At 40.1% G+C, this 14,504-nt stretch overlaps 1 protein-coding gene across 4 annotated transcripts in view; it reads left to right on the top strand.

Moving 5' to 3' along the window:
• Positions 1 to 13,280, top strand: part of crybg2 (crystallin beta-gamma domain containing 2) — a 79,454-nt gene extending 66,174 nt beyond the window's left edge. For all 4 annotated transcript variants that reach the window (XM_080442865.1, XM_080442862.1, XM_080442863.1 and 1 more), the window contains exons 8-24: positions 91 to 209; positions 3,447 to 3,702; positions 4,086 to 4,225; positions 4,384 to 4,510; positions 4,640 to 4,675; positions 5,787 to 5,926; positions 6,408 to 6,534; positions 7,584 to 7,744; positions 8,341 to 8,467; positions 8,561 to 8,593; positions 8,680 to 8,786; positions 9,004 to 9,133; positions 9,988 to 10,127; positions 10,339 to 10,462; positions 10,835 to 10,993; positions 11,486 to 11,645; positions 12,093 to 13,280. In XM_080442865.1, coding sequence (XP_080298991.1) covers positions 91 to 209; positions 3,447 to 3,702; positions 4,086 to 4,225; positions 4,384 to 4,510; positions 4,640 to 4,675; positions 5,787 to 5,926; positions 6,408 to 6,534; positions 7,584 to 7,744; positions 8,341 to 8,467; positions 8,561 to 8,593; positions 8,680 to 8,786; positions 9,004 to 9,133; positions 9,988 to 10,127; positions 10,339 to 10,462; positions 10,835 to 10,993; positions 11,486 to 11,645; positions 12,093 to 12,181 — 2,175 coding nt within the window. In that variant the 3' untranslated portion in view covers positions 12,182 to 13,280. The remainder of the gene's footprint in view (positions 1 to 90; positions 210 to 3,446; positions 3,703 to 4,085; positions 4,226 to 4,383; positions 4,511 to 4,639; positions 4,676 to 5,786; positions 5,927 to 6,407; positions 6,535 to 7,583; positions 7,745 to 8,340; positions 8,468 to 8,560; positions 8,594 to 8,679; positions 8,787 to 9,003; positions 9,134 to 9,987; positions 10,128 to 10,338; positions 10,463 to 10,834; positions 10,994 to 11,485; positions 11,646 to 12,092) is intronic.
• The last annotated feature ends 1,224 nt before the right edge of the window (positions 13,281 to 14,504 follow it).

The raw sequence follows: 14,504 nt of genomic DNA, 5'->3' as shown, positions 1-14,504 counted from the left end.
AAATATTCTGTTGTATCTACCCTTTGGTTGTACCACCTGCATTTTCCATCTTCATTGTGACCTGACCTTGTATGCCCTCCCCATGTATAGATGTATATCTTTGACCGGCCAGGAATGCATGGAGAGAGGTACGAGGTACGCAGTGATGTGGTCGACGCCACTCCTTGGGAACTGCAGGAGACCATCTCCATCAGGGTCATCAGAGGAGGGTGAGACCATACACACGCACACACACACCAGGGTACCGATTACATTCATTCCAGAGTGCTGTATAAATGACTTACTGTATTTATTTTTAAGATGCAATTTAGCTATGTTTTCCTCCAATTATCATAATATAATATGCAAATAATGTATTTCGCACACTAACATGCAATAGCACCAGGACCAAATGTGTTTATCTAACGCAAAATACAACCTTTATTGTAACAAAAACAACAGGAGAGCCACTGATGCACAATGATACTACGAGAATGAGCCCTGATATGTTATCAAATCTATAATTATGTTGATTTCATGGATGTGTCATATTCTAGCTTTTTCCCACGGCCACAGTCAAACAAACACCACAAACTTTACTTTGCCTTTGCCGCTGTTAATTTACTTATTTGAAACTGTTTTGTTAACAAGAAGGGAGTGCGTTCCTGTAGAGGTACATTTTGTGATGCAACCATCAAACTTTATTTATTTTGAATTGGCACCCTTATAACCCAGATATCACTAAATAGCTGTGTTTGTCTGACATCTCAAATTTGAGCCCTCACTCCAGATTGTCTAAGTACTCCTGTATAAAAAAACATGTGGCATAAAGCACCATACCGGTGGTCTGGCATGTTAGTCCACTGACTATGACTCAAGGTATACTAGAAATTACTGCCGTCTATTTTCCAAAGCATACTGTACCGTACATAGTTTGTTTGACTTTCTAGGTAGCCATTGGATTCCATTCATTCCAGCTGTGGTATGAAAATTAACGCCCAAATACATGAAACTTGCTTTAGGCTAAATAGTTAACACGACACACAACATTTTATTGCATGTTTTAAAAAAAAGACATGAGTTGAATGATTATGAAGAAAAACATGAACAAAATATAAAGCCATTAACAGAAAAATGGTCAATACATATAATGTGCCTAATACAGTAAGCTGAATAGACAATAGACAATGACATTCACAGCTTAGTCACTCTCTTGCCCGCTCTTTCTAACACATGTACAGCATACTTTATCTATATACTGTACACACACACACACACACACACACACACACACACACACACACACACACACACACACACACACACACACACACACACACACACACAATCGTTGCGTGCTCTATTTTACAAAGATGTTTATACAGTGATATTTATCCAACACATAATTACACCACTAAGCATACAGTATAATCCTGCAACTACAGAGCTTCTAAGTACCACATGTATCCCTGTATCGCCTCCCTCTGTAGCTGTGATCTGCATTCATTCATCATGAACATCCAGGCCAGAGTTGTGATTCAAGAGGGTTTATCACTCAATTCACAGAAGTGCAAACAGCAAAATGTTGGTGTGGCATGCTCTGCACACTGTGCTAACAATAACTATATACCATATAACAAGATTGTGATTAAAGGCAGTGATATTTGTGATATGTTTGGGTTAAAATAAGAAGTTCTTTGTTAAGGTTAACATTAAAGCTCTATATCTTCTGATAGTAATCATTGCTTTTTTCCCCTCTACACCAAATCTCTTTAAAACTCTGCAAATGTTCGCTTATTTTCGCTGATTGTTCACCTACAGTACTATGATATGCACAGTATAGAGCGTCGCAGTTCCCGACCACTTCCTGTTTTTTTTGGTGCCGGAAGAAAAAACTCAATGCATTTTTCCATTGACATTTCCAAAAATATTTATATCTATTAATTTAAGCCTTGAATCAAGCCATCACGAGATGACATGAATCATGACCATAAAACGTTTTTTTCTGTGATTTTTTTTAATTATATGATATACTATATTTAATAAATACCCTTTGTTTTGCCGTTTTCAACAAAAAAAAAATCACAGAATCAAACGTTTATGGTCATGATTCATGTCATGTCATGATGGCTTGATTCGAGGCTTAAATTAATAGATATAAATATTTTTGGAAATGTCAATGGAAAAATGCATTGAGTTTTTTCTTCCGGCACCAAAAAAAACAGGAAGTGGGCGGGAACTGCGACGCTCTATAGGGATGTTAGGGTTCATGTGCTTAACTAAGATGTACTCTAGAGCTACTATACTGTGTATTAGTATTTACTTTGCATGCTGTTTAAATATAGACAGTATAAACATATACAGTGTGTGTATGTATGTATGTGTGTATATATATGTAGACTTAAAATGCAGATCTGTTTCACTGTATGGTTCTAACTTACACAGATATCTGTCATATACTGCTAAACAGCTCTCTTGCCAACGATTGAAGTGATTATTCTTTTTTTTACAGACATTGTGCATTACACAATCATGTAAACAAAGCTAGTGGAGCTACTATATTTACACGTGACAGGACGCTCCAATCATGCTACAATCATGGCCTTTGTTCTCGTCTTGTCACTGCGCTCATGTCTGTCATTTGTCATCTGTCATCGTTTTGGTCTGGATTGTCAGTTATGTTATTGATTCTTTACATGTGGACACACCCTACCTCTGAAACCTACCAAACTCGATAGTACTTCTACTCCTATCCCTGTGCTCTCCATAACATAGATAAGAATCTATGCTGTACCCCCCGCAGGGTGCCGCGTTAGGCATGTGAAAAACGATTATGGTGTTGGTCTTGATTTTGTAACACCGATGGTTTCCCACCAAAGTTGAAAAGGACATAACGTTCTTAGCAGGGAGTAATTTGGTGGCTGTTCTGCCGAATTCTGGTCTCTATATTAAAAGACAAATTTATACACGTTGAATTAGCAGTTTAAGGAATGTAATGCGTAGAGTTAGAACTCTGGTTGGTTCTGATCTGACATTAATCATTGGTACGGCTGGGCAATTAACCGAAAATATATCGAAACTGAAATCTAGAACCTCTAACCGACTTAATCTTGCTCTTGTAGGTTAATCGAGAAGCAGGGCTTTTTGTGATAATTTATTTTACATTTCTTATGTATATCCACGTATCGACACAAAAAGATTTGAATAGATTTTTTATAATCGACTAATTTGATTAGTCTGATTAACCACTTTGGCATGCAAACATTGTGGAAAAAGCCGATCTACAAGCTCACAACGCGTCGCAATGCACTGTGTTGTGAGCTTGTAAATCTGCTATTTTTCTTTTTTATCATTAATCGTAATCGAGGCGAAAGTTTGAAATTATCGTAATATTGATTTGAAGTCATATCGCCAAACTCTAGATCATTGTATTAATTACGGTTGTACTTCTCTGCGTTCTTCTGCAGTTGGGTGTTGTATGAGAAACCTGACTTCAAAGGCGAGAAGATCGCTCTGGATGAAGGAGATATAGAGCTCACCAACCCCTTCAGGCCTCCCGAAGAGGACCAACAGCAGCTGCTCAATGGAAAGAAGGAGAACGGGGGAGAGGGTGGAGAACAGAAAGCGAACGGGCAGCAGAATGGAGAACAGAATGCTGAGAAAACGGACGAGAGCGTACCAGCCAGAAAGTTCATCATTGGATCTATCCGAAGAGCTGTCAGGGTAAGAGAAGGGTTTGGCATAATTTGCTTCTTAGTGGGGGAGAGTTCTTAATTATGCACCGGTAATACCTGCTAGTGTGTATGGTAACATCAAGCAAGTCAAATGCAGAGCAAGAACTGAAAATGATGCTGGTCAAAATGACATCTTTCTTTGCTGTGCTGTACAGGTATTTTGACTTTTGAATGTGTGACACTGCCCTCTAGTGTCTGAAATGAAAGGGAACACCCATTTTGTCTGATTCCAATTTGCCTGAACAAATACTGTTTACTCCATTGATCTAATGCTCTCTCTCTCTCTCTGTCCGTCTGTCCGTCCGTCTCTCTGTGTGTGTGTGTGTGTGTGTGTGTGTGTGTGTGTCTGTCTCTCTCTCCCTCCCTCCCCAGGACTACAGTGTGCCAGAGATCAGTCTTTTCCCAGACGAAAATGCTGAGGGGAAGAAGGTCATCTTCAGAGACACCTCGGAGGACGCCCGGATCTTTGGTTTCCCCATTAAAGCCAACTCCATTATCATCAACGCTGGGCTGTGAGTGTTAACGAACTGTAAAAACTGCTGTGCAGTACTTTTATACACCAAACTACTCTCAGTTTTAATTAGCACGGAGGATTATACTGTGAAACATTCCCCTATTATTATATTATATGATATTGTAGGAGAATATCATAAAAGATGTGTTTTTGCAGGTGGCTGGTGTACGCTGAGCCCTTCTTCCAGGGCTTACCACGTGTCCTGGAGGTAGGGGGTTACTCCAACCCTGCAGCCTGGGGAGTGGAGCAGCCCTATGTGGCCTCAGTTCACCCACTCAAAATAGTAAGCCTCATTTTGTCCTGTACTACCAAAGTATAACTAAGCCCCTCACTGCATGCCAGAATAATATTTTATGAAATACAATACTGATGAAGTGTTTGAACTAAATGCATTGCTTTTTTTTTATTACAGGGTGAACCAAGAGTAGAAAAGCCAAGTGAACCAAAGGTAAGAAAAATATATGGTTGCTATTAATAGTACTAGTGCTGCTACTACTAGTATTAAAGCTATTACAATTACTGCAATTACTGAAACTACAACTTCAACTAATATGGGGTCCCATACTATTACAATTAGTAATGGGTGGTGAAGTGGTTAGTTTCCTCACACCAAGACGGTCCTCAGTTCAATCACCGGCATTGTTTTGTTGTTCTCCTTGTATTATTTGTGTGGGTTTCCTCCAGGTACTCTGGTTTCCTCCCACACTGACAGACATGCTTACTAGGCTTAACTCCTGCCATTGTCCTTGACCAAGATGGTTGGTCCCCAGGCTCTGCACTGTGGCGACTCACTCATCCTAAGTAGTCAGGTGGTTGGGTCAAATGCAAAGGACACATTTCTCCAAGGCCGGGAATAATAAAGTTTACTGAATTTTTTTTTCAGATTTTAATAGAAGGCCCTTTAAGATTGTACTCCAATCAAGAATGTGCTGCTTTTAAGACTGTGCCGTATTCCTATTAAGACTGTACCCCATGCTGAGCAAGATTCAAAATGGCTTTATTTGTCTCTTTTTTTTCTTCTGCAAACAGCTTCAGAAACAAATCGAGATTATGTTTCCCCCAAAAGACAGCAACATTTCATGACAGAATAAATGAATTCATGACATTAAAAAAATGCACAGCCAGATAAAAGCAGTATAAAAACTCATTTCAACTGCTTTTCAGAAATTCATGGAGTTCATGGAGTCATCTAATGCTTAGGAATGCACACCTCAAGTTCATATACTACCTAGTGGGGGGATTACTGAGAGACGGCAGGATTTTTCTTATTTGAGTTCAAGAGTCAGACACTGATGCTCCTGTATCGTTTCCCCGACCGCAGAAGGGAGAACAGGCTGTGAGAGAGATGGTGCACGGGTCGAATCCTCTGGTGCATCCGGCTTGGTCGGGCACGGCAACAAACACAATTTGCCGTGTTCAAGGGTGGGAAGCCGACAGGGGAGGGCAGTTTATGTCTCTGCACTAGCGATTCGTCAGGGCACCTGTTCAGCAGGGACAAGAGCTAGGTTGGATAGCATGTTTTTAAACTTGCCAAACGTATACATCTCTGTTGTTTCCAGATGATCATCTACGACAAGCCTTACTTCACTGGTAAATCCAGGACCATCTACAACACCATGAAGGACTTCATGACAAGGATGGACAGACAGCAGACAGCCTTTATGTACAACGTTGGCTCACTCAAAGTTCTTGGAGGAATGTGAGTTGTGTACTATTTAATTGGGTGGGGAGTTGGAATGCAGGTAGCAAAGAAATACTGACAGGACATTGCTGTCAATGTGTTCTCCCCAGCAGTATTCCTTTGTGTTTTTTTATCTATCGTGAGGATCAGTGCGTTCTATTGTCCCATGCACAAAAATACAGCACTAGCAACATTGCTGGCACGTGAAATCCTCCAAAGTTAGTTAAAAACATACATTCATAAATAAGGCCAGAGGGAATACGAATACGTAAAACATTTAGTCTGAATACAAATAATTATGGACAAAACATACAGAGCACACTGAATCTGTTCAATGTATCAGTATAATGTAACTACAGTGTACATAAATAGTGCAGGAAAATGAAGTGGTGCAATATTGGAGAATTGGAAGTATGCACTATTCTGTGAGTGTGTGTGTGTGTGTGTCTTGAGTCAATACTGCATGTTTGGTTTACAACGCCTCTCTCTCTCTCCTCAGGTGGGTGGGCTATGAGAAGGATGGTTTCCGAGGCCACCAGTACGTGTTAGAAGAAGGAGAGTACCATGACTGGAGAGTGTGGGGAGGCTGTGATGCTGAAATGCGTTCTGTCAGGGTCATACGAGCGGTAAGGACTGTTTAACAACAGCGCCTATGTTGTTGTTGAGATGAGACGTCAACTCGACTGGCATTCTTAATCCTGTGATGAGTGACAGGACAGCCCTCCACCCTGTACATACTATAGAACAGTAGTTCCTAAATGGTGTGCCATGAGTCCAAGTATGCATTGACATTTTCTGAAAACCTCACATTAGTATTGAAATATGTACAACTGTGCAAAAAGGTATTCATTTGTTAATTTACTATATCCGTATTTTTTGTGCATTCATTTCCCAATACAAGGCAAATTCTATACCTGGAAAATAGATTTATTTTTTACCACATTCAACCTGGCGTCCCTATTTTGGGCATTATAGGCAAAATAATTAAATGTACGTATTTATTTATTTTCAAAAATAGCAGCTCTCACGGCATCACATCGCTACACGTGAGCTTGTAGTTTGGCTGTTTTTGCTATGATTACAGGTCTGTCTTGAGATTTCGACTTGCCCATTGGTGTGCCTTGGGCACAAAAAGTTTGAAAACCACTTCTATAGAACATGGGGTTGTTATTAGTCTGGGCTCAAAACTCATCAACAGCATACTTCTCTTATTATTATTATTATTATTATTATTATTATTATTTTTAATATATATAATTGGGTTTTTCTGCCTTTATTCATAATACAGTGGATACTGGCAGGAAACGGGGAAAGAGTTGGGGGGGGGGGGGGGTGGGGGTAAAACAGGAATCGAACCCAGGACTTGTTGTCAGGCTGCATCAGAGCCAATATATTGTACACGCCTTAACCACTCGGCCATCTGTGCGTCATTGTAATTGCTCTTGAAGCATCTCAGTGTACAGTGAATAGTGACTGACATTGTGCAATTGACAATTTGACGTGAACTGAATTGATGTTTTACTCTCAGCTAACTGTTAATGTCATTGTGAGTGGAGTTCCAAATGAAGAGTAACCACGGAGCCATGAATAAAACCACAACGGATGAGAACGTCATTGTGGTTTGGTTTGTTTTGCTCTAAACTCTGGCCGGCCCTGTCTCCATGACCTTCTGTAGGACCTGACAGACCCCATGCTGGTGATGTATGAGCAGCCAGAGGAGGAGAGGGAGGGCGAGGAACAGGAGGAGAACACCTTTGAGGTGACGGAAGCCATTCCTGACGTGGAGCTGTTTGGCTACAAGACCAACACGCGCTCCATTCATGTGCTCAGTGGCGCGTAAGTTGATACACAGCCAATCCATTCTCAAGATATTTGTTTCCCTTCATGAAAGAGAGACTTGAAGAGAGTGAATTAATGGCTGCTGCATTGTCATGTGCAGCATTTCTCCTTGTTTTCTTTCTACTATTCCTTGTTTTTCTTTTTATGTTCACTCTTTTCGACTTTCCTGAAAACTTGTACGACAAAGAACCCACTTGTAAAACTTTGATGTGACAACGAAGTTGAATAATTGTGTTTTATACCACGTATACCAAATATACCGTATTTTGGGAATGTTATAATAGGTGAACATTCGGTGTAAATAGGCGTACATTTGGCAAAAATAGCTACAGGCTACAAGTTGTGAGCTACTTGTAGATCGGCCATTTTCTGTGAAGATATTTAGTGTAGAGGGAAAAAAAGGAGGGGGCTATATACAGACACCTGGGGTCCCCAGTCAACAAAGTATACTGTAGGATTTAATTGGTTAACGTGTTCTTGTCCGCTGTTCTTTGGCTTTTGTAGAGGTACAATACATTATGGAGGAGTTGTTTGGTGTGTTAATGAGTGGTTGACATGATAACAATTGCTTAATGTGTTGTCTTACTCTCCAGGTGGATAGCCTACTCTCATGTGGACTTCTCTGGTAACCAGTACATCTTAGAGAGAGGTTTCTATAGTAACTCTGCCGACTGGGGCGCTCAGGGCAACCAGATCTGCTCCATCCAGCCCATCCTACTGGTGAGGAGCACAGAGAAGATTCAGAGAGTAACCCATTGTTGGAATGTCAAACTAATATTTGAGTTAATTTTCCGTCTGTCTGTTTGCCTTTAGGCTCCAACTGAGAACTCCAAAGCCAGGAATGAGGTGAGATACTGTCATTTTACTGTCAATATTGAATATTGAACCAGTCTGTTGTATCTATTCTAACTATAATTTTATGTACACCTCAGGTGCTGTTGTACCCTGAGCAAGACTACCAGGGAGAGTGTCGTGTCTGCAGCACCAACCAGGAGGCCCTGTCTCTGCTGGCCAAGTCCTGCAAAGTAGTTGGGGGAAGGTGAGCTATTTATAATGCATTATGACCAGCGCTTATAAATTATATTATTATAAGTTATAATACTTCTAAGTTGTTATGCATAATTATAAACATTTTTAACAAGTGTTATAATGCCTTAAAAGTGCATTATAATGCATTATGAATGTGGTTACAACGCATTATAGACCCGACCTCGATATAAAGTCTTACCAAAATGAGCTTTATGGCTGCATTACAGCTGGGTGATCTATGAGAATAAGCAGTACGCTGGGAGCCAGTATGTCCTGTCAGAGGGGGACTATCCCAACTTCACCAGCATGGGCTGTCCCAACAGCTTCACCATCCGCTCAGTCAAAGCTGTGCCATTGGTGAGAGAGAACATCTGAAGTCTGCTTTGTACTGCCTGAAACTACACTCTGACACTTGTTTCTATGAACCCAGCACTAACAGCACCAATTAAACCCTATATTGTTGTTGTCCGGCAGAATCCTCTTATCTCAATATTCTAACTTTTTGTGTTTATTCGTCAATGAATTCCCTACTTGATCATACTACAGCGTCACATTAAAGCATCACAAGCTTGAAAATCCACAAGCTTGTCGATCTGCTACTTTTGCTGTTTTTGAATATTAAAAGTAACCGTTTTGGTCATAATGAGGTTTCCGCCAGACAGCGTCCCCCAGTCGTCTATACTTGGCCACCTCCTTATTTCCCTCTACACCAAATGTCTTTGCCGAAAATAGCTGATCCATAAGCTCGCAACGCATCTGCATGCGCTGTGAGCTTGTAGATCTGCTATTGTCACAGAACGTTCACCTATTTTCAATGAATGTTCTCCTACAGTGACATGCCCAGAATATGGACACTACGGTTCATGTGGTTAACCCATTGATACCTGGAACGCATCTGTGTCACTTTAGATTTCTTTAGGCTATTCAAAAATAGCAGATATACAAGCTCATAGCGCGGCACCGAGTGCCGCGCTATGAACTTGTAGATCTGCTATTTTTGAAAAATCGAGGAAAAAAAAAAATTGGGTTTTTTTTCTCAATTTTTTTTTAGGATTTAGAAATTTTAGAAGACATTTCTAGAATCTTCTCAGGTCTTAATGGGTTAAACTAACTCACTTTATTTCTTTCATGCTTTCCGTACTTCCTTCCACTCGTTTGTGCCATTCATTTAGTTTTACTTCCTCTGATATACTCTGTTTTCCCCTCCTCAGTTGTTCAGCATTCCTTCCATCTCGTTGTTTGGCGGGGATTGTCTGGAGGGTCGAGAAATCACAGCAGATGTGGAAATCATCAGCCTGTTGGAAGAGGGCTTCAACAACCACATCCTCTCTCTCAGGGTCAACAGCGGCTGGTAAGAGTGTCTGTCTGTGTGTCTCTCTCTCTGTCAGTGGTTGTGTTATCTTCGATCTGTGTTTACCTTGGCATTTGACTGAGAGTAGGGTGTCTGTTATAAAATTGAGCCTTATGTTTTTGTTATAAAATTGAGCCTTATGTTTTTGTGTTAACGTGTGATTCTAAGCACCAAAGAACCTGCTAATTTCTGCTCCTTTGCCTCTCTGCAGCTGGGTGATATGTGAACACAGTAACTATAGGGGGCGACAGTTCCTACTGGAGCCCATTGAAATCACCAACTGGCCCAAGTTCAGCACGCTACAGACGATTGGCTCTATATACCCAGTCAGACAGGTACGACCACCTGTTCCCTTCGTTGCCTCCAATTTTAACACTGCCTTCAGCATACATTTTTCAAGACTCACTTTTTATTAAAAGTGTTTTAGCCTCACTTCAAGATATATGTATAAAATCAATTTTGGAATGTAGCAGATTTTTTTATTTTATGGTCCCATCCCTGGTTGTTCTTCTGACCTTGGACAGTTGAGTTTAAGTTTGTCCACACTATCATCCTATATAGAGCTATCATAGATCATCCTACACAGCATGCTATACATAGAGCATCCTACATGAGCAGTAGAGCACATGAGTGTAGACTTGACTTTCTGAGTCTGCATTTTGTGTTTGATTCTTACATCATTTTGGCAAATCGTTTATTTCCTGCAGAAGCGGCAGTTTTTCCGCATCAAGAACAAAGAGCGAGGTCACTACCTGTCCATCCAGGGCGGGGTGGAGGAGATGAAGACAGGACGGGTTGTGGTGACGCCGGAGGTGGAGGCCATGAGTGACATCTGGTTCTACCAAGACGGGCTGATCAAGAGCAAGGTAACGAAAGTTCAGTAAACTAAGTGTTCGGGGTCAACATATGGCTCTTTTCCACAATGAAGGCTAATATAACTCAGAACCTTCCATAATCTGAAACCTTTCAGAACCTGTGAAGTTCTGGAATTGTCTTTTTTTGTTTACGTTTCCATGCGCAGTTGTGATGCTATTTTAGCTTTTTTAGAACAATTAAAAAAAAATAAGTGTTCTGTGTTCTGCTGGTTTCCCACTATGTCCGGAGCAGGGCCCAAAGTAAGTTCTGAGAATCTTATCTGAAACACAGTATGGAAACAAACTCAGAACCCGTGAAATAGGTTTCACGGCCCGGCACAGTTCACTTAGAGTCAATAGTGTTGGGAGCATCTCGTTAAGCTGGCGAATGTTTTGAGATTATGTAAAATGCTAAAATAGTAGTTACATTTGAAGTAAATAAATACATTGAAATATCCTATAGCAGTACATTTGGTTAACAATGCATATCTCCTTCTGCTATAGCTATCCCCCACTATGAGCCTCCAGGTGATGGGTAACATGGAGCCAGGAGCAAAGGTGCTTTTGTGGTCAGAGAGCCGTCAGCCCATCCAGACCTGGACAACTAAGATGAGTGGCTTGATCACCAGCCTTATTTTCCCTGGCATGGTTCTGGATATGAAAGGTAGGAACTATTCAGGGTAGACATTAAGTACAGCTTCAGGCATGTTGCCATTGGGGTTTAAGATATTTAAAGATTGTTTATTACATTAACTTTCCTCTGTGGTTTTAAAAAGATGTGATTCTGAAGTTATCTTCAGTAAATGGGCCACAAATGTGAGCATTATTTATTCGTTTTTCTCCAAGATAAAGTAGCATCTGAATTCATAGCTAACATGTGCAAACATGGTTTATTAAAAATCAAGGTTTATCTAAACGGCATAATTTAAAGTGTTGAAAAATGTAACGCCCTCAAATGCTGTACAGATATTACAAGTACAGTTTCAAAACAGTTACCTCTCACTGTCACTGGAGACCGCCAAAGTGTGTAAAACAAAGTGTGTAAAAAAGTGTGCCGACTTAAGAGGACACAATTAGAATCTTAACCAAGCTGGTTTTCTTTCCTCTCCAGGTGGTAAAACCTATGACAAGGATCACGTGGTGCTTATGCCAGAGAGTGAGGAGAGAGCCAGCCAACAGTGGGAGCTAGAGATACTGTAACCCACACATCAACATTCCCTCAACGTCGTCATCTTAAGGACAGTTGTTTTTTCTCTGAGATTGGACTCTGTACCATCCATGAAGACATTTGGCTTTTAGAATTGTGGATTCCTACACTCCAGGACTTCACAACAGCTAAAGACGCTACAGTATGAAAGCTTTGTGCCTTGAGCCCCAGTGCCTTAAAGGGGATCTTCTGAAGAGAATGGGAAGTTAAAAAAAAGGACCAGTTTAACCACTTAAACCCTATGGACTAGAGTCCCCCAGGGCTCCCCCAGGGCTCTATACTAGTTCCTCTAGTATTCCTATCTACATCATATCTCTTCGCTGAAAACAACCGATCTAGAAGCTCAACTGTTGATCGGTGAGCTTGTAGATCTGCTATTTTCTGCAAATATTCGTCCCAGAAAAGCGATGGTAGGGTTCAAGTGGTTAACTTTTATTCTGAACGGTTACTGATAAATCCAAGTCGTAGAGTTTCTTTGGGTTTGATTCGGGTTTGAAAGGAGATTCCTGTATTGAATGACCCTTGTTTGTTTTATTCCAGGGAGATGCAAATTCTGTGTCAAGAAGCACTTGCAGGTGATACTTACACAACTTTGTTTACAGTGGAAGAAATAGAGTTTGAACTACTTCTCTCGATTGCAAGCACATTATGGCATATCCTGTTTGGCTAGTGTGAACATTCTGCATGGCTAGGAGTATATTTAATATAGAGGTATGGATGAATGAAGCCAAAAAGAATGTGTACGATGAATTGTGTGTGTGTGAGAATCAGTATTTTATAAAGTCTTGTTTTTTATCTGTGTGTAATTTTGGTCAATGTATTTGTGTTTTTGGATGGGAAATGTTGCTGTTCTAATATGCTGTATACCACGTTGTATAGTATGGACTCTGTTAAATGTTATGCTGTTCCTATCAGAGGCTATTTTCTTAAAGGCGCTTTCTGTTTCTTGAGGCATTTTATAGGTGTGAGACCCATATTGACATTCAAATGTACACTACTCACTTCATATAATTTGATACTAAAAATTATAATGTGAAATGTATTATAAACGGGAGTGGTTTTAGAATACTAAATAAAAAGTGATACCAAAAATGGTTTGTTAATTATGAAGGTGTTATACACAAAATACCCTGATACAGTATGTATTAAAAATGACACAATAACAATGGGTGCATTTACAACAATTGTTGTAAATGTTTTGTATTGTTTTAGCTGTTCAATCTCTTACAACGATACAAATACTTAATCGTCAACTGCTGTTTTCCAATCCAAAATAAAGGCTATCATAGTCATCCCTGCAATGTCATGCAAAATACCAACACCAGTTAAAATTGTTTAAAATTACAAGAACCCACCATATTCCCTGTGCTCTGCAGGTGTGGGTTAGATAGCTGACAACATACCACAGGTTTAGCAGAAGGTATAATGAGGAAAATGTTATGAGGAAAGGTTTAACCGATAAGATCATCTAAGATGAGCTCAACTTTAACCACTTAAACCCTTCACTTTAAACCCTATACTTCATTGACCGGATCCCCCCAGGGGCCTATCCTTGGCCTTCTCTACACCAACTCTCACCAAAAAGGTAGATCAGGGATTTTCCCAAAATGTTTTTGACGAATGTTCACTTATTATGACATGCCCAGAAAAGAGGTTCATATGGGTAATTGATCTGGAAGGACATGTGTCATAGTAACTTGAACTATGATTAATTGGATATACAATTTATTTTGTTTGTACTAAAAAGTAATGTACTATGTCAGGGGTTTTCAACTGATTTTGACCCAGGGACCACCATCTGGACTAAGAGCAACCTGGGGACCACCACTATTGTGCGTGGTGGGTCCATCATAGACCCACCCCACACACTAGTGGTGGGGGGTTCATGCACCACAGGGAGCTGGAGAAAATAGCTATAATATCGATATAATATCTAATAAAATACAGTGATTTTGTTTGAATATGATTAAGGATTGCTGTGAGTATGGTAAGCTCACGTGTCATATCACACACAATACAGTAAGAACTCCTGTAAGTTATTAAAAGTTTTTTTTTTTTAATGCATGGCCAGGGACCTCCTGCAATACCACCGGTTGAAAACCCCTGTACTATGTAATTTATAGAATTTGTGAAGACAGAAATCTTCAATCATTTTTGTTTTGTTTTAACTATATAATAGTAGAATTACATTGTGTTGTTTTAATTGGATTGTGAAGTGTTAATGTTTGGACCTCAGTAAGAGTAGTCTTCACTGTGGTGAGGACTAATGGGGATCCGTAATAAACAAACAAATAGCAACAGCAGTAAGAGTGAAAC

This window comes from Gymnoscopelus braueri (genome assembly GCF_963280865.1).
Source record: "Gymnoscopelus braueri genome assembly, chromosome: 11".
Lineage (NCBI taxonomy): Eukaryota > Metazoa > Chordata > Actinopteri > Myctophiformes > Myctophidae > Gymnoscopelus > Gymnoscopelus braueri.
This window is presented reverse-complemented; position numbering and strand designations above follow the sequence as displayed.